A 23137-nucleotide genomic window follows, 5' to 3' on the forward strand; every position below is an offset into this window, starting at 1 on the left:
TCACCTGACCTAGAATTAAACAGCTTGTGATATTTGTAAAAATCCAGACACCTTAATCTTAAGACTAGTCATTTCTAAAGGTGATCAGAAGATCAAACTTGGAGTGTGTAGTAGCCAGGGATCTCCAGAGAAACACAACCAACAGATTTTATTATATTAAGAGATTTATTATAAGGAATTAAATATTAATTAATATAAATTAATATATTGAGTTCACACAACCATGGGGTCTGGCAAATCTAAACTCCATAGGGCAAACTACAAGCTGGGAACTTTTAAAGTTGATGCTGAAATCCTTAGTCTGAATTCCCCAGGGGAAACTGGCTGGCTGGAAATTCTGGCAAGAGGTAATGCTGAAGTTGAGGCAGAAATTCTTCTGAACCCTGAAAGCCTCCATTCTAGATTTTAAGATCTCCATCTGATTGGATGAAGAAAGAACTCACATGCTGAGACAGTCTCATTTGTTGACTGCAGATGTAATCAACTGATTAAAGATGAAAATCCCATTTACAAAGTACTCTCACAGTAACAAGCAGACCAGTGCTTCACCATACAACTGGACACCATAACCAAGCTCAGTTGACTCACAGATTTAAACATCGAAGAGTGAAATGACACAGGGCCATTTGCCCAGTACACCTGACATGACTAACAAGCAGGGTGATGTTTTACAAGCTGTTTGGTCTGTTTGGGCTTCAGTATCAGATAAGAATTTGGACAAGATGATCTGTACTCTCCCTTATATTTCTAAATACTGTGTTCTTTGGTTTCTGAATCCAGATCCAAGAGAAAGTCCACATATGTTTGTTGTCATTGAAATCACGTGTGGCCTCCTAAGGGGACACCTGGAGGCAGACCAACCTGTAGTTGGAGCTTTGAGTTCTGATGACATTACATCAGTTCTAGTATGGTTCTCCCATGTTAACTGGAATTAGTAAGACTTAGTATATGATAATACATTTAATTTTCCAAATAATATGGCAATGTAACTGATCGAGATTTTTACACCATCCTCAACCTCCATGCTTACTGCTAATATATTCAGTTTAAAAAATGGAGAGCAAGGAAGATCATTCAATACCTATATATCCTGGTCTACATCTATTCAAGCAATGTCTTTAAATTTTTATATTTCCACTCATGTTTACAAAAGGAAATCACTCACCAGGGGACATGGTTATTGAAATATAAATGTCCCAACATTCTCCTTTCTTTAGGTGCAATTCCTCAATGTTTCAGAGGATGGCTAATTGAATTTAACATTTATAAAAAAAGAGAGAATAAAAAGAAATGGAAGGAAATGGGGTGAATTTACAGGCATTTGAAAGGATATGATTATTTTGCAGTTTTGTGCTTGTGACTTAATACACTTTGGTCGAGGAAAGAGGGACCACTCAGCTGTGCAGCAAAGTTAAACTTCATTGCAAGTTTATGGTGTTTGAGCTGAATGCAGGGTCTAAGAGCTCATTATCTGCTGCTCAAGGGAGAGAGCAGGAAAACAAAAACAAAAATCAATACTAATTACAGAACTCTCCAGCCCTATTTGGTGCAGAGAAAAGCAGCTAATTTGTGTGTGTGTGTGTGTGTGTGTGTGTGTGTGTGTGTGTGTGTTTAATTTAAAATTCCTTAGTGTTCAGCAGAAGCAAGTCATCTCATTTAAGAAAACTTCTGTTTGTAGGAGAACTATGTATATGGGATAAGAAATCAGGTGAAAAAATGCAAGTTTCAGTTATTAAAATGTGGTTCCAAGAAGAATGGATAATGGCTAGAAGCATGCAGGTAAAATGTGGCAAATATTGTTTATATCTACTTAGAGTCCACAATTCTTTTTTATTGCCAAAAAAATTCAATCACATGTCAGGGAATAAGAAAATTAGGACCCATCTTTTGGGATATCTTTTGGGAGAGGCAAGTGGGAACGTTGTCTTCCCATTAACTGGTTCCCTACTGATGTGAACCTCTGCTCTGATAGTCATGTAGAAGATTTTGACTTATTAAGAAGTTTAATTGCTAGAATTGAACTGATACTGTAGGATCAGCAGCCCGAGTGAGGAGTGTTGAAATACACCATAGAATGGAGCTGGCTTCAGGCAAGTCAGGAGTGAAAGTGTGTGTCTGAGTTTGAAAGACAAGATTCCCTTGATGGAGGGATCCAACAGAAGTGGAGGCAGCCAGACATCACCAAAGCAGTGGCCTGTGGAGAACTAGTCAAGTACATCTATCCCAACCCAAGACAGGCCTGGAGAACTCAGGGACTCACTCTCGAGAGGTGAGACAAGAGTCTAAGCAGAGAGGGAGGGGCGCTGAAAGCCAGAGGAAAAAGAAATCCATCTGTAAACTTCAGAGGAGACATGGGGAACATGTCACATTGGGGGATGCAAAGAAAATTACCAAAATCTCCAGAGCTCACAAGCACTAGGAAAAAAAATGGCAAATAGAAGACAATAAATTTGCATTGTATTTCAAGATGTGGTTAATGGAGCTAGATGGTAACTCCAGGTGAGAGACAGAACAACTTGCCTACGCATTGGGCCACTAACTATGTTTCATAGGGGGACCAACCGAATGTGAGGCTGTTACCTGGAAATAATGGGTGCTGGAGGCAAGATTGCAGCCCAGGGACTAGAGTCAGTCCTCACAGGGCGCCAGGTAAGCGCGGAACTCCCTTCAGAGAGATGGGCATGGCTGAGCCCATCAGGAAGATGAAGAGAAGCTGGGAAATGGCCGTAGCTCTGCTAAGCTGATGCAGTATAACGCCTCCCCTCACCCTCCCCGGGGTCTTCCCCAAAGAACTTCTCAGGCCTTATCTGAAATGGAGATGCTGGATGTTTGGGAGGTATAGAGCTGGCAGCATTGCCCAAATACAACTGCCTTCGATCAGGGTTCTACTCTACACATCCCAGGAACTAGGGCACTAAGTAACCCCATCATGTTGCTAGGATAGGGGCTCCCAATGAAACATGCAGCAGCAAGGGTATGAGGCCCAGCCAGCCAGCAGCCACTCACACTTGAGGCCACATCAGTTGGGCCAGATCTGCCTCCACTGCTTCCTTGACCTCCCTCCTGGTAGCTAACACCTTTTGATGACCTCCTCTCTCTTCTCTGTCACACTCCTGGGGCAGGGGAGATGCACCTTCCTCGGGAAGGTACTCAAAGGCCCTTAAGATTACAGTTTCTGAAATCTCCATGTAGTCAAGTTTGTTCCTAGATTTGCCAGTTTTTCTAAGATTTTACCACCACTGAATATTTCTTCTTGGAGGCTGATACATTAAAATCACAGTAATAAAACTCATGGTAACAGCTTATACTTGCGGAGCTGTTAGTATTTTCAGACTTTTCCTGTATTATTGCATACAGTCTTCAAGATAGTTCCCTGAAAGTAGGATTATTAGTCTTATCCCAATTTTACAAATGAGAAAATAAAAGCCTATAGAGACTGACTAATTTGCTCAGTGTCAAATTAGCACGCTGTAACATAATTGCTTAAATTGATACAAAAAATGTGAGAGAAAAATTGTGGTTTTAATCAGTTGAATATAAAGTGAGTCCATAAACACTATAGTGGGGTGATATATCTGATTTTTTTCGCGTATTTAAGAAATTTTGTTATGTACTGTGATGTGTTAATTTCATGTGTCAACTTGACTAGGTTTAGGTGTCCAGTCATTTGGTCAAGCAAGCTCTGGCCTGTTTATTACTGTGAGGGCATTTCATAGATGGATTTGTGTATATAATCAGTTGATTGCATCTACAATTGATTGCATCTACAATCAACAAAGGAAATTGCCCTCAACTATGATGGGAGTGTCTCCTCATCCATTCATTTGGGGGTCTTAAAAGCCAACAGTGAGAGTTTCAGAAACCAGAAAAAAGAATCTCTGCCTCTACTTCAGCTAGCAAACCTCTTCTGGGGAATTCATCATCACCGTCATTGAAGTTTCCAACTGTGACCTGCCCTATGGAATTCAGACTTGCCAATCCCTGCAGACACGTGAACCAATTCCTATAATTCATATATATATATATATATGCTGGTGGTTCTGTTTTTCTAGAAAAACCTGACTTATACACACATCTGTTTATATGAAAGCTTCTTTTAAAAATATAGACTGAAGGAAAAGACACCAAATGAAAATCATGTTTCTTTTTGGGATGAGTGATTATTTCCTTTCCAATTGCTTGTATTCTCCTATACTAAAGAAAAAGAAAATAAACTTTACTTTAAAACCAAAAAGAATTCTAATAGAAAGAACCCTGGTTAAATGGAGTTCTAGTAAAGATGTCTGTAAACCTCAGTGGAATGGCAGAAAGTGCAGGTTGGGTTGGTTGTCATTTCAGGAATGGGAGGAACGATGGGTTCTTTACTTCACAGTGGGCATGGATAACATTGAATCGTTGGGATGATGCTAAAAACCTAGCTCTGGAACCTCAACATCTTCTGCGAGGTTATCTTGGGTATTGGTGGGGTTTGTTGAGGTGAGTGTTTTCCGGTCAATAATGCCAAATTATTTTGGGCCACCATAATTGCGTGTTAGGTGGTTTGTGTGTGAAACATTTAATTTACTGACTGTATAGTCTCTTGACTTTGGATAAGGCAAGAAATGATTATATGCAAGTTTTCTAAAATGATGGGCTATGATGCTCATCTTTTCATTGTTACAACTGATAAGCATTCCCAAGGCGAGCTGGACTTCTGCAAGGAGGGCTTAAGGGAAAAATAGTGACGTTACTTTTCATTATTTTCATGCTAACACCTGACTACTGTACCTGAGTTGCTTTTAGGTAGTGGTTCTGCTCTGTTTGTATGGGTATCTCTGAAGAGCCAATGTGTGTTATTAGTTACTTTACTTTCTGCCACTCATAGTTTTCCCCACGCGCTTTTCATATTTTATACTTAACAAAGCAAACTTATCTTGAAACAAGCACCTAGTTAGTATTTTTTTCAGTATAAAAATATGTTTCATGCATTAATCCAGACCCAAGTTAGAGTATGAATAAGCCATCTTCACAGAGTACACTATTCAAGCTATCGCAAACACCAGGCAATTTCTACAAATAATTAATATGGCAAAAATAATCAAATTGGCTGGATAAATTGACTGGGCTGGGAGCGGGTTTGCGAGTGGACGTAACAATGCAGAAATGTGAGATGCGTAATCCTTTGAGGCTCATGTTTTAACTCAGCTTGGTGAGGGCTAATCGTCCCCTCTCTTGCTTGTTTTATGACCGCCTTTTCAACGCCTGTGACTTTTGAATCTCCTTCTCTTATCCATTTTCTTCAATCTCTCAGGATCCCATTTTCCTTCCTCTCTTGATGTCGTACTTCCGGCTTCCAGTCAGGACCCCAGGAAGGCTCCGCCTCCCCCCTCCTACACCCTGCCCTTTTCTCATCCAGCCTGCAAGACGACCACTTCTTTTCTTCTTGTTTGGGGCGTATTTTACAACTTTCTGAGACGTTTTTTGTTTTGTAAGCTTGCTCATTCTGTCTTTCTGCAACTTTTCTAATCTGGTTGCAGCAAGCAATTCTTTCAACTCTACTTTTGTCTTGAGGAGGATGTCACTTTTAACGTTACAATAAAGGCATTTTGGGGCAACTTCCCTTGAAATGGAGGAAATATGAAGAACACTGGGATGTGAAATGGAATCTGCCAGTTTAGGAAAAAGAGAAATCACCCTGCTTTTGGACAAAAGGGACCAAATTTGAGTTTTTAAATTTTTAAATACTGGTCTGTTCATTAACGTCAGTGCCTTTTGTTGGAGGCAGAGCTGTGAATGAAGTGTAGCAACCAAGCGGTTTTCCTATTATGAGGAGGGAAACATGTTATACAAAATATTTAAGTGTAGATTGTTCTCAGCTGAGGCAGAAGACAGAGTGTGAGCTGTGGCCAGGTAATCCAGGTAACCCAGAGGACATGTGAGAAATGCAAGTTCTCAGGCCCCACCCCAGACCTCAGGGTGTGAAGCTCAGCAACTCCACGGGTGGGACCCAGCAATATGTGTTTTAACAGTTCCTCCAGGGGATCTGAAGCAGAAGAAAGGGAGAGAACCACCATTCTCAGGGAACTTAGGATGCTATGGCCAACCACCCAGCTGGACCTGGGACAACTACCCATTACCACAGATGCACTATTTGCGCACTGATGGTGAGCCTTGCCAGCCCCTCCACACATGCTCTCATTTAACCTTCATCTGACCTTAGAGGGAGGTGTCCACTTCTCTGGATGAGGACATTAAGGGAGGTGTTTTGACGCTGCCCGTGAGGGGCTTACCACCAAGTTGGAAAGACAAGGTATTAGCTCAGCAGTAGATGATGGCCAAGGAAGGAAGGTGCGCTGGGACAGCTGGAGAAGGCCCGCCTCATGGAGGAAGCAGGGATTGAGTGATCCTTGAAAGAAGTTGAAGACTTTCAAGAGGAAAGAGAAGGGCATTTTCTGAGAACTTGAGGGTACAAATACAAGTGTTAGAAATGCACATTATACTGAGATGATATGTAGTTACTTCTCTCTCTAAACAGTGTCCTCTCTTGGCTCCCAAGAGTGCTGTCTCCTGGTTCTACATGTACCCCCAACTAGTGTCCCAGGCTTCTCCACTGAGGCATCTACCCCAGGAGACAGCAAAGGTTTGTGCCCAAATAACTGGGTGACCTTCTACCATGGCTGAAATGAGGAAGGCCATGGCAGGGAATCAGATGTTTTAAGGTAAAAGCAAGTTCAGGTTTCTTCCAGTTCCAGCAACATGATGGGTTAAATTCCCTGAAAACTCCTTCTGCTACAAAGCATCTTGAAATGCTTCATTTTGTATAATGAACATTATTTTAAATGCATAGTTGCTCTTGTAAGAGTCAGTAAAATGGTGACTGGTCAGAAAGCAAAGGGGAAATCATAAAAGAGAAGAGCAGGGAAGACGTGTTATGTCCTGGGCTTTCGGGGAGAATGGGTCTCCTCTTAGGCTGGAGGAGAGAGCACTAGGTGTTGAGCCTACCAAGCTGCAGAAGAGAACAGGACACACAAGGGTTTCTTCCTTCAGTGGAAAGCAGGACTAGAAAGAAGCCACCCAGCAGCACAGGGAGAAGCCAAAGAGACATGTCTCTCTCAGCCTGGGTTCTGGATGGAAGGAGATCCAGCCCGTGGTCTCAGAACCCCCAGGCTGAGAAATTAGCACAAAAAAATTTCTTTTCCTGATAATACCTTGGAATCGTTTCTCTGGTAGGGGAGAGGTCTTACAATCAACCCAGACCACGTAAAGTATTCAAAAAGTCACTCATCTATAGACTGATTGATCAGAAAGTAAACAATACTGTATGTAATAGCCCAAATTCAACTGAAAAATTTCAGCTTCTCAATGTGTCCAGCCACACATGGAACAAAAATACACTGGAGGAAGGGAGTGAGGGTAAGCAAGCTAGAAAGTGTAGGAGTTTTTTAGGTCTCAAAGAGTGAGAATTCCAAGACAGGAATGAGAGGCAGAAAGATATTTTCACACTGATCAACTGGAAATATTGACTTAATAGATTTTAGAAGTGGTACCCTATAGAAACTATCAATAAGGAAATTAAAGCTCAGATCTGGCGAAGAAAAAACTTGGCAATCTCTGTTAAAAAGAAAAAAAAAAGTAAGCAAAAAGTTTGCTTTCTATGTTTTTTTTTTCTTTCCTAAATACACCAAATAAAATATTTTGTTGCAAAAAATCGGTGGCAATTGTTCCCATAACCACTGATCTCCACTTTTTGGTACAACCAAAGAAGGGTTGGGAAGAAGGTCCCCTGGGGCAGGCTGACTGGCTGTGTGCTAGAAAGAGACTCTCAGCACTCCCAGAAGGTGGGGGAAACACGGGGAGCCCACCGCCCACTCTCCCGTCCCAGTGGGAACCAGCAGGGACACCAGCCACATGGTCACCCTCCCAAGCTTTGATGTTTCCTTGCTCCAATGACATCTTCTCTGTGACTATTGCAAATATCCTGGAATAGAGTCTATGCTCTCTCATGAAAGCCATTAAGTTTTGATGTCTAGATTCTTAAATTTTGTTAAGGAATGCTCTTTTCCATTATTGAACCCTAACCATGTTAATTGTTTCATCAAGAGTTGAAGTCACATGGTCTGCCCACTTGGGGAACTCTTCCTTAGTGTGTAAGACACCCTGGACCACAAGTATTCATTTGTTTTTCAAAAGGCACCAGCCCTGTGGGCTGTGGCACCAATGCAGGGGTGCACACAGAATTGTTTGAGGAGGGTTGTCTTCATCAGTTCAGGCAAGAAACCGGTCTAATTCTTTTTCTGTCATGTAGTATTCTATAGATGTCAAACAGTACACATAGATGACCTATTCTATTATAATTTAAATCACACTGAATTTCAAAGGGGATTCAAGGCAGTTTGTGTGTATAGGAGTATTATTCAAATATAGATAATTCTAGGAAAGAAGCAATCGTTTTTATTTTAAATGCTTTGAAATAATAAAAAATAGATTGATGAATACAATTTTTAAAACCACATTTGCCTTAAGTGGTTACAAATAAACACAAGAGAGTTCAGTAACATACGTGACAGAAAGAAGGGACAGGAGGGCAGGATCCATGCAAAAATAGTATTAAATACTAAATTTGATTCTGAGCTTCCTGGGTGCCAAGGCAAATAAAAGGAGAGGGGAATATGGGGTCAAATAGCACTCATTTGTTTAATAAAAAGGGGAGGGGTGAGGGAGGGAGACCTAAATGTTAGTACAAGAGACATTGGATAATAATAGATCTCCAGCATCAGTTTTGTTTAAGATGCATCATTTTTTATATCAACTTTAGGTCAATCATTATGGCTGAACAATGCATTTTTAAAAAGCCAAACAAGAGCAACCATATACTTTGCTCCCTAGAGTTCTGTGGACAAAAAGACAGAACTTGGAAAAAACTAGCAGAAGCAAGGGACGATGTTTTTCTTAGATTGCCTATTTAAATGTCAGATGACTCAACTCTGCTTCATGCCAGACCTGAATAGTAGTCAATTTGAGATGGAGCTCCTTGACAAGTCCCTGAACCTCAGATTTCCTGAAGTGTGGATTAAATGAAATCCATGTGCTTTAATATACTAGACAACCTGGAGACAGTGTTTCTATTTTGATGATGAAAATTAAGGCATCGGCTTTTGTTCTTGCCAAGACAAACCGCCATCCTATTCACCACACTTCCCCACTCCCATCAGATGTTAGGCGCCAGAAATAGCTAAGAAAGGGTTGAATTTTTTTTCTCTAAAAAATAATTTTGAATATATTGAAATCCCCAGACAAATGGAATCAAGATTTATTCCACAGAAGGTGGAAGATTTGGGCCTAGAAAAGCTTAAATGTAGGCATTCTCACTGAGATTCATTTAACATTTTCTTGGCGAAAAAAACTTCGTTTGACTATTGACTAACATGATTTTGTGTGATTCTGAACGGACTTGCCCCTTTTATGAGCCTGGCAGGGTGTGTTACCGCAACACATTCCCCCATGAAAAGATGAAATAATTTGTTAGCTGGAACGTTTATAATTTGCAAAAGAAGGTTGATATTCACATTGGGGGGGGTCCATGAGGTTTAAAAAAAGAAGTAGGTAAATATTATCATTTGAACAGTGCAGAATGTCAAAACCCAACTACCATTATGTAGTTTGCAAATATCAATTCTGAACTGCACTAACTGATAGGTAATTAGCCAATAGGCTAATATTTTACAGCATCACCAAAGCCATAACATCAGCATAGGAGAGGAATACTGTTTACCTATTTGCTAAAGCCACCACATGAAAATTAAATGAATGAAACCTCATTTTCAGGATGGCCGAATTGAGTGTAAGAACCAACAACCAAAATCTATGAGGAGCTGACTGCGCTATCCAGATGGGGTCCTGGCCCCAGAGTGCAAACTCCCCGCTCTCATCCCATGGGACTCTGCTTGGCCCAAATCTGCTCCATGCACCGCACCCAAGGCTGTTGTCATTAGACTTTCTGCTCTCAACTAAGGAACAGTGATGATCAGTATGGAAAAGAAATCCATTCCTGTTACTGACACCCTCACTGAAACACATAAAAAACAACCAAGAGCAAATTTCAAAGAATGCTGTGGGTTACAATTGCTCTATAGGTACTTGTTAAATTGTAATCTGAAAGTTATCACTTTTTTGTATATATTCTACATTTCACAATAAGGAAATAACTGAAACTATGGTACTATAAGTCATAACATTTTTGGAAATTTCCTATATAATGACTTGTTAAATCGTACTTTTAAAGTTTTTACCTTTTTGCATATATATTGTATTTCACAATAAGAAAATAACTGAAACTGTGGAACTGTAACCCATAACATTTGCTGAAGTTTGCTCTCTAACTACTTGTTGAATTTCACTTGGAAAGTTAAAAAAAAAAAAAAAAAAGAATTATGTACAAATGTTTCATAGCATCTGTGTTTTAATAATAAGCAAAAATAATAAAATATTGGTTATAAAAAAGTAAGCATAGATTTAGACAAAGGCCAGACATAGATACCAGTATACATGGGAATTTAAGAAATGAGGAAAAGTATTTTAATACAGTGAGGAATGCATGGTTTATTTAATAAATGGCACTGGAACAATTGACCGTCCACCTGGAAGAAAATAAGATTGGACTCCCAGACTCATTGCATTCAGGAATAAGCCTGGGTGCATTAAGGCATAAATGTAAATAGAATAAAAATTAAAATTTTTAACCAAAAAGAACAAGAATTACTAAAAAACATTTATTTAAAAAAAAGAAGAAAACATGAAAGGGAGACAGCAAACTGATTAGAAGAACTGACTCCAGAGGAAGTAAAGCTAATTTAGGAAACAGAACTTTAAAATGAACATAAATGTAGTCATTGCCCCAGAAAATTTTAATTATTACATCCATAAACCAAGAGCAGGGTATTATTGAAAAATGAATAAGCAAACATCAAAATCTTCTTGGAAATTGAACACACATCCTTGGAAACATGTACAGTTAGACACATTTTGGTGAAATTTTTATACCCAAGGAGAAAAAGATAATTCTTAGAAGAATATAGAGGTAAGGTTATATATAGTTGGAAAAGAATCATTCTATCCTAAGGTTTCTCATCTGTGAGGCAAGATGCTAAAAAAAAAACAGCAGATTTGAGAATAAAGTCCTGAAGAAGATGGCCCTTGATCTCCAGTCATAGATATAGCCATTCTAATAGTGAAGGATGAAGCTTAAATGGAGATATCTTCAGACACAATAGGACTAAGAAAGTAAACCGTTATAAATGAAGTATTCTGAAAAAATAATTACTCAGGTGTGCAATCCAAATAGTGGAAAATGAATCCAAGAAAGGAAAACATATAGATGCAGTTGTCAAATTTGATACAGTTTTTAAAAAGGTTCCTATAATAGAAATTTCATAATGTAAAATTTTATACACACACAGGCGCACACACACACACACACACACACACACACACACACACCGGTCAGGGTAGTTTTGATATTTATTAGTCAGGCTCTTTAGTTCCAAGAGACAGAAACGTGTCTTCAACTAGTTAATAAGCCACGTGGATATTTTCCCCCCATGTAACTGGAAATTTCAAAGGCTACGTTTTGTTGTAGGCATGAATGGGTGTAAGAGCTCAGACATTGCTGTGTGTCTCTCACCATCCCTTGGACAAACTCTCTCCATGTATCAATCAAAATGATTGCCATTTATCCAAGACTCATGGCCAATCCATTTATTCCAGCCAAAAGAAACCATCTTTACCAATAGCGATATCTCTGGCAGAAAGGTCCTGATGGGGTTCTCTGATTGGTCCAGCTTAGGACACTTGCCCATCCTTTAACCTATCACTGTGCTAGACAGGGATAGACAGATGAAAGCAACAGCTGTTACCTACATATGCTTTTTTTCCTTAAACTTTTTTATTTTGAAATAATTTCAACTTACCGGACAATTGTAAAAATTAAAATAAACATACAGAGAACTTCAACATACCCCTCCCCCAAGATACTCAGTTCCACCAATTTTGACATTTTGCCCACATTAGCTTCATCGTTCTGTTTGTCTGTCTACTTATCTATCAGTTGTCAAAACATTTGAGAGTAGCTGGTCTCCTTGATATCATGTATTACTTCCATATGCATTTCTTAAGAACAAGGATATTCAAGGATATATAACCAGCTTACAGTTATGAAGTTCAAGGAATTTAAAATTCATGTAAAGCTTTCAGTCAATATTCCAGTTTTTTCATATGTCCAAATAATGTCCTTTTGGATCTTTTCTCCTCCATTATTAGATCCAAAAAGGATCATACATTGCATTTAATTTTCATTGTCTCTTTACTTACTCTTTCTTTTTTAAATTGTGGAAAAGTATATACAACATAAACTTTCCCGTTTCATCCACTCCCAACTATACCACTCAGAGACATTAATCACATTCAAAATGTTGTGCTATCCTCACTAACATCCATTACCATAACTTTCCCATCACCCCAGAAAGAAACCCTACACCCATGATACATTAACTCCCCATTCCCCCTTTCCTCCCATTCCTGGTAACCTGTACTTTAGTTTTTGTTTCCATACATTTGCATATTCTAGCTATTTCATATAAGTAGAATCATACAATATCAGTCCCATTGTCTTTGACTTATTTTGTTCAAGTTTCACTTTGAGATTTATCCATGTAGTGGCATTTATCAGCCCTTCATTCCTTTTTAGGGCTGAATAATATTCCATTGAATGTTTATGCCACGTTTTGTTCATCCATCCATCTGCTGATGGACACCTGGGTTGATTCCATCTCTTGACTACTGTGAATAATCCTGTGAATAAACAAATACCTGTTTGAGGCCCTGCTTTCAATCCTTTGGGTATATACTTAGAAGTGAGGTTACGGGGCCATATGGTAGTTCTATGTTTAACTTTTTGAGTGACCACCAAACTGTTTGCAGAGCAGCTGCCTGTGTTCTGGGATCATGATATCAAGGAGACCAGCTACAATCAATGTCTCTTCATCCTCACCAGCACTTATTATTTTCCATTTTTTTAAATAATAGCCATTTTAGTGGGTGTGAGCCTATTTATGCTTTTAAAAGAATGGCAGTTGCAACACAGCCCTGTCTTAAAATTTTAAAACTTGGAAGTTTCTCTGTCCAAGCATTCTTATAAAATCACAAGAGGATTCTAGGATTGGTGTCATGGTTCAGGCTTTAGAGAAATACAGGTTGATTGATACCAAGAAAACATCGCTTGACTCAAGAGAATACAAGTCCATGTTAGATACATAAATGCTTTCAGAAGTCTTCCTGAAAAGTTAAAAAAAAAAGTTTATATTATAGCAGTCCTATTGTAAACTGGCAGTACTGATACCTGCATCATGCGATATCTATGAGGGTTTCACATCTGTGGGGTTCTTTAACAACATGAATATAAAATATTGATTAGTGGCCATCAAACCAGAGAGGCTGTAATTTTGAAGAGCAATGAACAAGAAAACTCCACTTTGAAGAAACTGTCCCTAAAGAATGAATTAGAGGAAAATAGGGTAGCAAAAATTGGAGCTACCCACTCAGGTCAGAATCGATACAATGATGGTGATAGAGGATATCCTGAGGCTGATCCCAAAGCCACCCTCTCCACACCCTACATCCAGAAAATCATCTGCATACATCATACCACCAGGCAGGATAGACCCCAACAACTGAAAAATATTTCATCTTTCCCATTCATACCAGGCAGCCTTTGTTTCTGTAAATTTGCCCATACTTTGATTTCACTGTCCTTCAATATGTGCAGAATCACACTTATTTCAAGACCTAGTTCAATAATTACTTTCCTGTCTCCTCTAATTAGACCTGATGACCCCAAATCTGTATTCCTGCAACATTCTTTACATGCTCTCCTCTGCACCCACATTCTTATATTGACTGATATATATTGCATACATGGGTGGGCTTAAACAAGATATGCATGTCCCTAGGAGTACACCAAGACTCTGAAGGGGCATCAGTTTCCCAGTTTTATGCTTCCATATGCACTCGTGCCTAAAACTGATGTGTCGGAGAACACACCCATGGCTGGCATCATTTAGGGTCTCCTTCTCCAACTCCACTTTTACAAATTCCCTTCTCCATCCTTACAAAAGACAGTCTTGCCTCTTACCCTTCAGGAACCTTACTGGGGTGCATTTCCCTAAGGTGGACAGAACCCAGTCCTGATATCAAACAAAAGGACAAATTGAAATCCTGGTACAATGTTGAGAAGATAAGTAATTCTAACAACCTGACATATATATCCATTAGTTTTCCATTTTTTTTCCAGTTTTTCTTTCCAACCAGATTGATGAAGGACCTAATCAATTTGTCAGATTAAACATCATCAAATGTAATTTACGTGATAGATCAAATTAAGTGGTTTTTTGGTATATAACAGAGGAAAAATTCAAAAACATGAGTGGAGTCATTTCACTGTAATTCATCTCTACTTTGTGAATAAAGTTTTGTGGCACTTTTATTTATAAATATGAAGGATGCAAATTGAATGTTTGTCAAACTCTGCCTCATTCTAGAAGTAAGTAATCCAGTCATTTGAAATGAATTAATTGAAAAAAGCCTCATCTAGCTCATCATGAGATTAATTTCCAGTGACATTTTACTTTTTTGTTTAATAGATATCAACATTTCTAATTATTTATGCAGTCTTTATTGACCATTTTCTATCAATTATCACAATGATAACTCAGTATAGAAAAAATAATTAAGCACTACAGCCTTACGGCAAGGGGAATTCAAACTAAAATTTCAATTTATATACGTATTTCTACAAAGAAGGTTGATCAATATAAAACTCTTAAGGCATAAAAGGACATTTAAGTAGGGTGAGATTCTGTGGTGCCATGAAATGGAAATGAGAGTTCAAGGAAGAAGAGACCTGCTTTAAAACTTACACTATTGTGAAAGGAAGGGCTTGTTCGCTCAACTTTACATAGAGTTTGGAGACTGGTGGGCATCAAAATTCTCTGATATTCAGATTATTTTTATTAGATTCTGAAAAGTGATGAAACAATCTATTTTTAAAGTATCAATATTTATAGAAGAGTAGAAATCATACCTCTTGCAACCAATTTAACTCATGATGGAAATTTTCTGATATTAAGAATGTAATGGGATATATGGTTTTCCAAACTATTTGAAGAAAATTATCAAAATACACCATGTCTGTTTGTACCAATAGGTCAGGAGTACTTACGAGTGGCTTATTTATCCTTATTTATCCCTATTCCCAGTTCCTAGGACATAGTGAGCTAAATCAATGTAGGCTGGGATGAAGGACAAGCATCTTTTCTGGTCCATGAATGACACGTAGAAACATGGGCATCAGAATGGGCCAGACAGATCTTTGTCTTTCTTTCAGACATTTCCTCTGGGCTGTATAAACTTAATAAAACTGACTCTTGAGAAATCTCATTTCTTAATGACCAGCAAAAAAAAAACAAAACAAAAAAAAACCAGAGTGGTATCATAGATTATAAGATCTTTGATTTGCATGTCATAACACAGCAGTAAAAATAAATCCATCATTACAGTGCTTGGAAGATATTTATATTTAATGTTGAAAATTTCCTTTGGTGGCTTTGTAAAAGAACAACCCAATAGAACTTGGACCAAACCAAGAATGTGTTCAACTTGAGGAAGTGGTAGTCCTAAATTAGCATTTTCTTTACCCTTGAGCTAGAGAATTTCCCAGAGCTCTCATTTAGTTATAATAGTATTTGAACCATGGGATATAACATTTAGGTGGAAAACAAGTGGCTGTATATTTAGAAGAATTTATATCATGAATTTATATTGTTAATTTACTTATTTGATGTTTATTTATTGACATAAAATTATATCAGATTTCTGCAAAAAAAAAAAAACCCAAATTAAATGTGTTTTTCCACATTAGCAAAAACCTTGCAGTAATAACTTTTTAGTTCAATATGGTTGTTCATACTTTAAGAAAAGGGCAAATTTCCCATTGCATTAATTGACTAAAATATAATGACTTGCACTTTTAGGGCAGACAGCAAATAGCAGAAAGGATAAAGGCAATGTTCAATTCCTTTTACAATTCCCCATTAGTCACTGATCAATTTGTAAATAGAGTATTTCCGTCATATACTCTAGTTTGGAACTTTTAAAGAATGCTGGAGTTTGGAACCTAGAGGGGATTTTAGAGCTCTTCAAAACCAACTTACTTATTTACAGAAAGAAGAAAAGATTGTCCAAAGTTCAGGTTAGAATGTGTAGTGCCTCAGAGGCTGTGATGGGGGCTGAAAAGTGGGGTACACACTGCAGTCCCCAACTCTGGACCCCAATCTCATTGCAGCCAAAGCAGCTCCAAGTTTTCCTTTTGTTTTTGGAGGGCTTCCGTTTAGATTGTTTAAAAAAAAAAAAAAATCTCCTGCACCATTATCTCATTCAGAAATTGTCAAAACATGTTACAGTTCCTGGGTTAACAACTGGAACAAACCAAAAGAAAAAAAAAGATGGCAGGATGAGTGAGACAGGGATGTCAGATTCCAAACAAAAGATTCTTAAACCCATAGAGCAGACTGCGGAAAGAACTCATCAGAAACTAACAGGGGCCCAGTTTGGGGCCTCACGGGAGGATGCGTTTCCATCTCCCACCCAGTGCTTCCTTAGACAAACTCCAGAGGTATTTGGAGAAAGTTGGCTCATACAGCTCTTGAGCTCCGGCCACAAAGCCTTTGGCACGCTGGTCTCCCTTCCCAGAGGCTGCCACGCTGCCCCACCCTGCCCTCTCTTCTGAGCTCAGTTCAGCTGTCAGTTCCTCAAAGAAGTGTCCTGTGTCCTCCAGAGAAGGTCCAAGCCCCGGGTGCAGTGTCACATCAAATCTATGTTCCTCTCCTCCCGGAACTCAGTTTCCCTTTCAGTTCCTAAGTGACTCTCTGATCCATTCCTGTCTTCCTCAGTGGCCTCAGGGAAGCCATTACCAGCTTCTGCCCCTCCCGTGCCCCTGTTGAAAGGCCCTCGCTAAATTCCTGCTGAAAGAACTCAAGAGTGGTGTGAGGCCAGTATTGCATAAAGGGACGGTGTCCTGGTAAGAGGGGACGCTTGGGGGATGATCCCAGAGAAATCCACGGCTCCCTTGGGCTGGAAGGGAGATCTGGTAATAATGCCCTCCATTATACATTGTTAAAATGCCTTCAGCACATGTGCACACTGAATATATAATTTCTCACACCTTGTTGACTTAAGGGTTGGTTTGCAGTTGGCTTAATTTAGAGCAGTGACTCTCAACCTTTTTTTTTTTTTTTTTCCGGGCATCAAAACTTCCGAAGCCTATAAAGCAAGCCCAGACAGGCAAAAAGGCTCTTACAACTGGATAGAAAAGGGGTGCCGAGCACCATGGGCAAGCAGCCCCTGCACCACTGTAGCATCCGAGTCTCCAGGGCATGAGCCAGGAAACATACCCTGGTCCCAGGTGGTCCTACGATCACCCCCAGGGGCCAGCTGGGAAAACTTTTTAGGGAGTAGATGTCTCAAGGTGACTTTGCATGTGACTGATCACTGCCAGAGCAGTAAGAGGGGAGCCAGGCTGGGGGTGGACTTTATCTGTTCCCTGCTATATGCTAATACATCTCTCTTGACCCCTCCCTCCAAGCTCTCCCCAGTCTGCTTGTTTAAACACACCCAGTGATGGCATCCTCATTCTTTGTGTACGTGTCTATCCCCTTGTGAACCATGAGTCACCAGAGAGCCTGAATTCTGGTGTGAAATGTGGATCCCCAGCACCATTCTGGGACCGTCCCACCTTGGCACTCACCCGGCAGCAGAGATGAGTCTGGAGCCCAGCATGGAGGGTGCATCTCACGTAATGTCCTCAGAGCCGTTCTGTAGCCTCTGGTCGGAATTGTCATCCTACCCCACAGAGGAAACTGAGGCTCAAAAAGGCTCAGTCCCCTGCCCAGGTTACAGTCACTGAGTTGCTGGGCTGGGATTTGAACACAGTGGTCTGTGACTTGACTCCTATATACTCATTTTCTGTATGTCATGCTGTTTATAATCTAAACACACAGGGTGGAGGGGAAGGTGTTAGTTTTCATTGACCTACTTATTCAGTGATGGTGACAAAAGGGAAGGCAGGAGAGGAAAGCAGGCGAAAGGGATCTCACCTTCCTGGGCTGGCTGTGGGCTGCTTGCCATGCAGAAATTCCGAGCAGAGCTGGCTGTCCAGTTTGGCTCCCATGTAATGACATCTCCGTGCTGATTTACATCCAGGATGTGACAGCTTCTCAGTAAATCATTGGCAGAAAATGTTTAGGGATAGAGTAATCCAGAGGCAGTGTTTCTTCTCCACATTTGCCCTCTACTTAAGAGTCTTGCAACAAAAGCCAGGAGGAAAGCTAGAAGAGAGAGGTTATTGTTAAAAAAGCATTCACTGCATTCAAATATATTGCCTTGTGCATTTGTGTTTCTCCCAACAGTTCTTTCTTTGTGTTCTATTCTTTACTTCTGAGCTCTTTTGTGAAATGTACGTCTCTTAAAAATGTTCTTTTGTCTCTTCTATTGTTCGGGATCTCAGATAAACTAGCATCTTACAAAAGTTCCTCCTTGGTGCTCTTTTGGTTTTAATTATATGTCGTTAGTCTGTTGTCCAGTTACAATTATGTGATTATGGTATCACTTCACTGTTAGTGCAGGATTTCACGGAGAAGTCTGTGGGGCTTATTCAATTTAGGCATCCAATGACTATTTATTGGAGGTATGATTTTAAAACAAAATACACTGAAATAACAACAAAACACAGTCAGTCCTTATTTCTCATATTTACATAAGCAGTGCTTAGATCATGTGTCTTAAAATGCCATGAGGTTTAAAATCTATTTCTACATTTTAAAAAAAGCTGCTGGTGTATAGTTGGTCAGGAGCTGTGTGCGTTTGTGTCTTTCAAACTCCGGCATTAGTAAGAGGATTCTTCTCTATATACGGAGCTTTCAGTGATGTCAGAGACCCTAGAAGCTCAGTAAGGAAAAGAAAATTAAAACTCACTAACTTAATGGTCTACAAATACCTAGATAGATGCACAGAATGGCTACAGTGACCCCTGCCATTTATATTAATGTTTGAACTTGGACTTTGATAGTGAGTTTGAACTCGGGACATCTTAATGCTTCTGTTCCTTAAATAACGTTTAGTGCTCAGAGGCCAGCCAGATAACCTCAACCAAGGACACTTTCATTTTGATTCTTTTTAATTGTACTTGACAGTTCTCTTCCAAGATCGTCTCTTTTTTAGAGGAGAACTTACTGTCTCATACATAAAAACGAAAGGAGAACTATGATGAAGTATTTGTCAGAAGTGCCCCAACCAGTGAAGTAGATTTCTAAGTTTGTTTACATTTCTAGACACGCGAATTATTCTTAATCTGTTTTTTAAAAGAACTCACTTTAAAATTACTTCAATTAAACCAAAGCTCCAACTAGAAACAATTGCGTTCATAGTATCACTAGTTGGAATTTTTAAATGCATTTGCCCATTGGTTTATATGGGATAAAAATTAAAAAGGCTAATTAATAATGTACTAATTTTTCACAGGGGAAATTTTACTCTCCATCACACATAGGCATATGGCTCATTACAGGTTCAAATACTTTGAAAGTGTCTTGCTCTTTTCATAGCACACTGAATTCTATGTTTCAGATTAGGCAGACAGATTGATGCTGAATTTGTGAGGTGGTATAAAAATTGGAGTGGTTTCAGCTGACTTGTCCTTGCCATGTTTCATCCAGTGAGCCTGCCCCTGGGGCCCAATAGTAATTGCACTGCAGACGGAACCCCACTGGTGCTCTCAGAGGCAGAGGAGACTGTGTCCGTGGGCAGCTGTATTGCATCGGAAGACACCACGGAAGACTCCGGAGTGATGAGCTCCCCTTCAGATGTCATCTCTCTGGATTCACAGCACGACAGCATGAAATCCAAAGATAAGTGGGCCACAGACCAGGAAGATTGCAGTGATCAGGATCTAACTGGAACCCCGGAACTGGGACCCCAAACGAGTCCCTCTTGGTGGGAGTCTAAGGGCCCTGGGAACTGGCAGCCAAGGTGAGTCATGTGACAGTCATGTGACAGCCGAGAAGTGACATCACTCACACATCTGACATCCCCACTTACACATAACATTGTTTTGTTTGTTTTTACATTTTATATAACTGGTATCGTACTCTTAGAACACTTTTTAACTTAACATTGTGTTTTTTAAATTATTGCATGATGATGCGTGTGTCATTCCATTTATTTGACCATTTTCACATTCATGAACACTTTATTTGCTCTAGTTTTTCACCATTGAAAACAATATCTCTCTGTTTATACGTAGAAAGTTTTTGAGAAGAATTCTTAGAACAGCAGATAGACTCATCTCAAGTTTATGGAATATTGAAAAATTGTTCACTAAAATAGGTTGCTCAGCCTGTGACATCCTGTCACTCCAAGCTGACACCCACAATTGGTCTTTGTAGACATCTTAATTTTTGCCAGTCATGTAAGCGTCACTGTGACTTTAATGCACAATTCTCTGATTGATAAGGTTGAGCATCTTATCCCCTTCTATGAATTGCTCAGTTTTTTTTTTTATTGGGATTTTACCTTTTTTCATTATTTATTTGACCTCTGTCAGTTATTCGCACACAGGGAATCTCTATGTCAGTGGCTTGATTTTGACTTTGTTTTCTTTTGTTTTATAAAAGCTGCTTTCTAATTTTAGTATGGTTGACTTTATCCTTTTTCTCCTGAATGTGTGTGATTTTTGCATTGTGAAGAGGTTCTGCCCAAACCCTAAAGTACTAAAGGAAGTCTAAATTTCTTGTATAACTTATTATGTTGCTTTCTCACATTTGAGCTTTTAGTCTACCTGGAGTTTATTTTGGGTACAGTGTGAAGAAGGAATTTATTTTTTTTCACTGACTTCTAGTTCCGCTTTGGTCATATATCAAGTCCCTGTGGAACCATTGCTCCATTTCCAGGCTCTTTTCCGTAGCTCTGGTTTGTGTGTCCATCTTTGCACCAATCCACCCTGTCCTAAATCCTTTCTTCATTCTAAGTAGGAAGGCAAGTTGAGTCTCTGCAGCTTATCAAATTTTTTTTCTCCTTTTAGATAATTTTAAGTAGCAATCCTACAATGTTATAGAAACATTACTAGAAACTAAGGAAAATGATTTCTTAAAACTTCATCCATACTGCTTTTGTTTTTTATCATATTTCATTCCTGTCCTTGTCCATAAGAACACACAAAACTTTCCTGGGTAATGTAAACATAATAATAGTGTGTTGATTTATTTTTAATCTCATTTATTTTTAGCCTGTTTATCATAAGCATTTCCCCCACATTGTCATATATACTTCCTAATAATTTTAAAAGTAAAATTAAAAGTATAAAAGTATAACCCTTCAATCTTAAAGACAAGTTTATGTTTCACTAGAAAGCAAATTAGAAGGCAGAAGTTGCACCATTCCTCTTCTGCCACACACAATTGTATAGATGAGATTGGCCTGTATTGTTTGCACCTATGAGAGCAGAGCAAAATTATGGAGTTTTCCTCTTAGTCAATTTAAGGAAAGTCTCTCTACAATAATATTCAGGACTGTTCTGTTCATTTACATGGGGACTTTACAAGTTGGATCTCTACATCTGAAACTAATCAGACATTTTTAACTTGGTGCTCCTGTAAGACTTAAGGTTTGCTTTGCTGGTGCTGACCCCTGATGTAAAATCGCGCTGACGTCTGTCCAGACGTGAGAGTTTGGTCACAGCCCAGGATAATCATTGAGTCTTTAAAGCCCAATGCTTTTTCTAAACAGGGAGCAGGGTAGGTTTTTCTGCCCCCAACTCTGTGATGCCTCTGAATTTGACAGTAACATGATGGGAAGGAGGGAACTTTGGAACCAGACAGAACTACAATTGAATCCTAAACCACTGAAGTGGTTTGGCCTTTGACAGTCCACTGACTTTGCTGATCTTAACTTTTCTTGTGTACACAGTACAGATAATGATGTCTCTCTTATGGAGGTGTTTGGAGATGATGAAGTGCCCAGTAACAGAGCCTGCCATGTGGCGTAGCTGTCCATTGTCAGAAATACTCCTGATACTTTAGTTAATGGGGATCCCATTGGATTTTCATGGCAAGGTCACTCTCTTTCTCAGGGCCTCAGGTAGCTCATCAGTCAAATGAGGGAAGAAGATGACCTCTGAGCTCCCATAGCTGTGTGTGTGTGTGTGTGTGTGTGTGTGTGTGTGTGTGTGTGTTCCAGTTTGCTAAAGCTGCCGGAATGCAATATACCAGAAATGGGTTGGCTTTTATAATGGGGGTTTATTAGTTCACAAATTTACAGTTCTTAAGCCATGAAAATGCCCCAATTAAGGCATCAACGGGACAATACCTTTATTGAAGAAAGGCGGATGGCATCTGGGGTTCCTCTGTCACATGGGAAGGCACATGGCTGGAGTCTGCTGGGCCTCTCCCAGGGTGAGCTTCTGGGTTCCGTGGCTCTCTCCAAAATGTTTCTGGGCTTCTGTCTTAGCATCTCTCCTAGCTTCTCCCAGGGCAAACTGTGGATTACATGTCTTAGCTTCTTTGTTGGCTCTCCCGAAAATGTCTCTGCCTTTTATCTTCTCATAATGAACTTAAGGTGATTAAGACCCACTTTGAAAGGCAGAGTCACATCTCCATGAAAACAACCTAATCAAAAGGTCCCACCCACAATAGGTCTGCCCCCACAAGGTTGGATTAAAAGAACATGGCTTTTCTGGGGTACGTAATAGATTCAAACCAGCACAGTGTGGTCCTAAGTTTATTTGCCCAAGAGCTGGGATCAGCACTACACCTGTAAGTTTTCAGGCAATGTCATAATTTTTGCTTTTACAGGAATTATCTCAATGGGCTTTTAGACATAACCAGAGACTTCAGCATGGTATATGACATACTTATTTCCAAATAAGTGATTTTCGATGAATTTCAGGATTACTTAAAAGTGCCTATGGTATAAAACAGGGGTTGAAAACTCCATTGCCTGCAGAGGCCAGGCAGATAGAGAGGCTGAGCCAAACCACAGGGAGTGGTGCAGAGCCCAC

At 39.5% G+C, this 23137-nt stretch overlaps 1 protein-coding gene across 6 annotated transcripts in view; it reads left to right on the plus strand.

Moving 5' to 3' along the window:
- The window catches only part of COBL (cordon-bleu WH2 repeat protein), a 289300-nt gene that overhangs the window by 241288 nt on the left and 24875 nt on the right, over window positions 1-23137 (plus strand). For all 6 annotated transcript variants that reach the window (XM_037837168.1, XM_037837170.1, XM_037837171.1 and 3 more), the window contains one exon: window positions 19800-20112. In XM_037837168.1, coding sequence (XP_037693096.1) covers window positions 19800-20112 — 313 coding nt within the window. The remainder of the gene's footprint in view (window positions 1-19799; window positions 20113-23137) is intronic.

This window comes from Choloepus didactylus, chromosome 5 (assembly GCF_015220235.1).
Source record: "Choloepus didactylus isolate mChoDid1 chromosome 5, mChoDid1.pri, whole genome shotgun sequence".
NCBI lineage: Eukaryota > Metazoa > Chordata > Mammalia > Pilosa > Megalonychidae > Choloepus > Choloepus didactylus.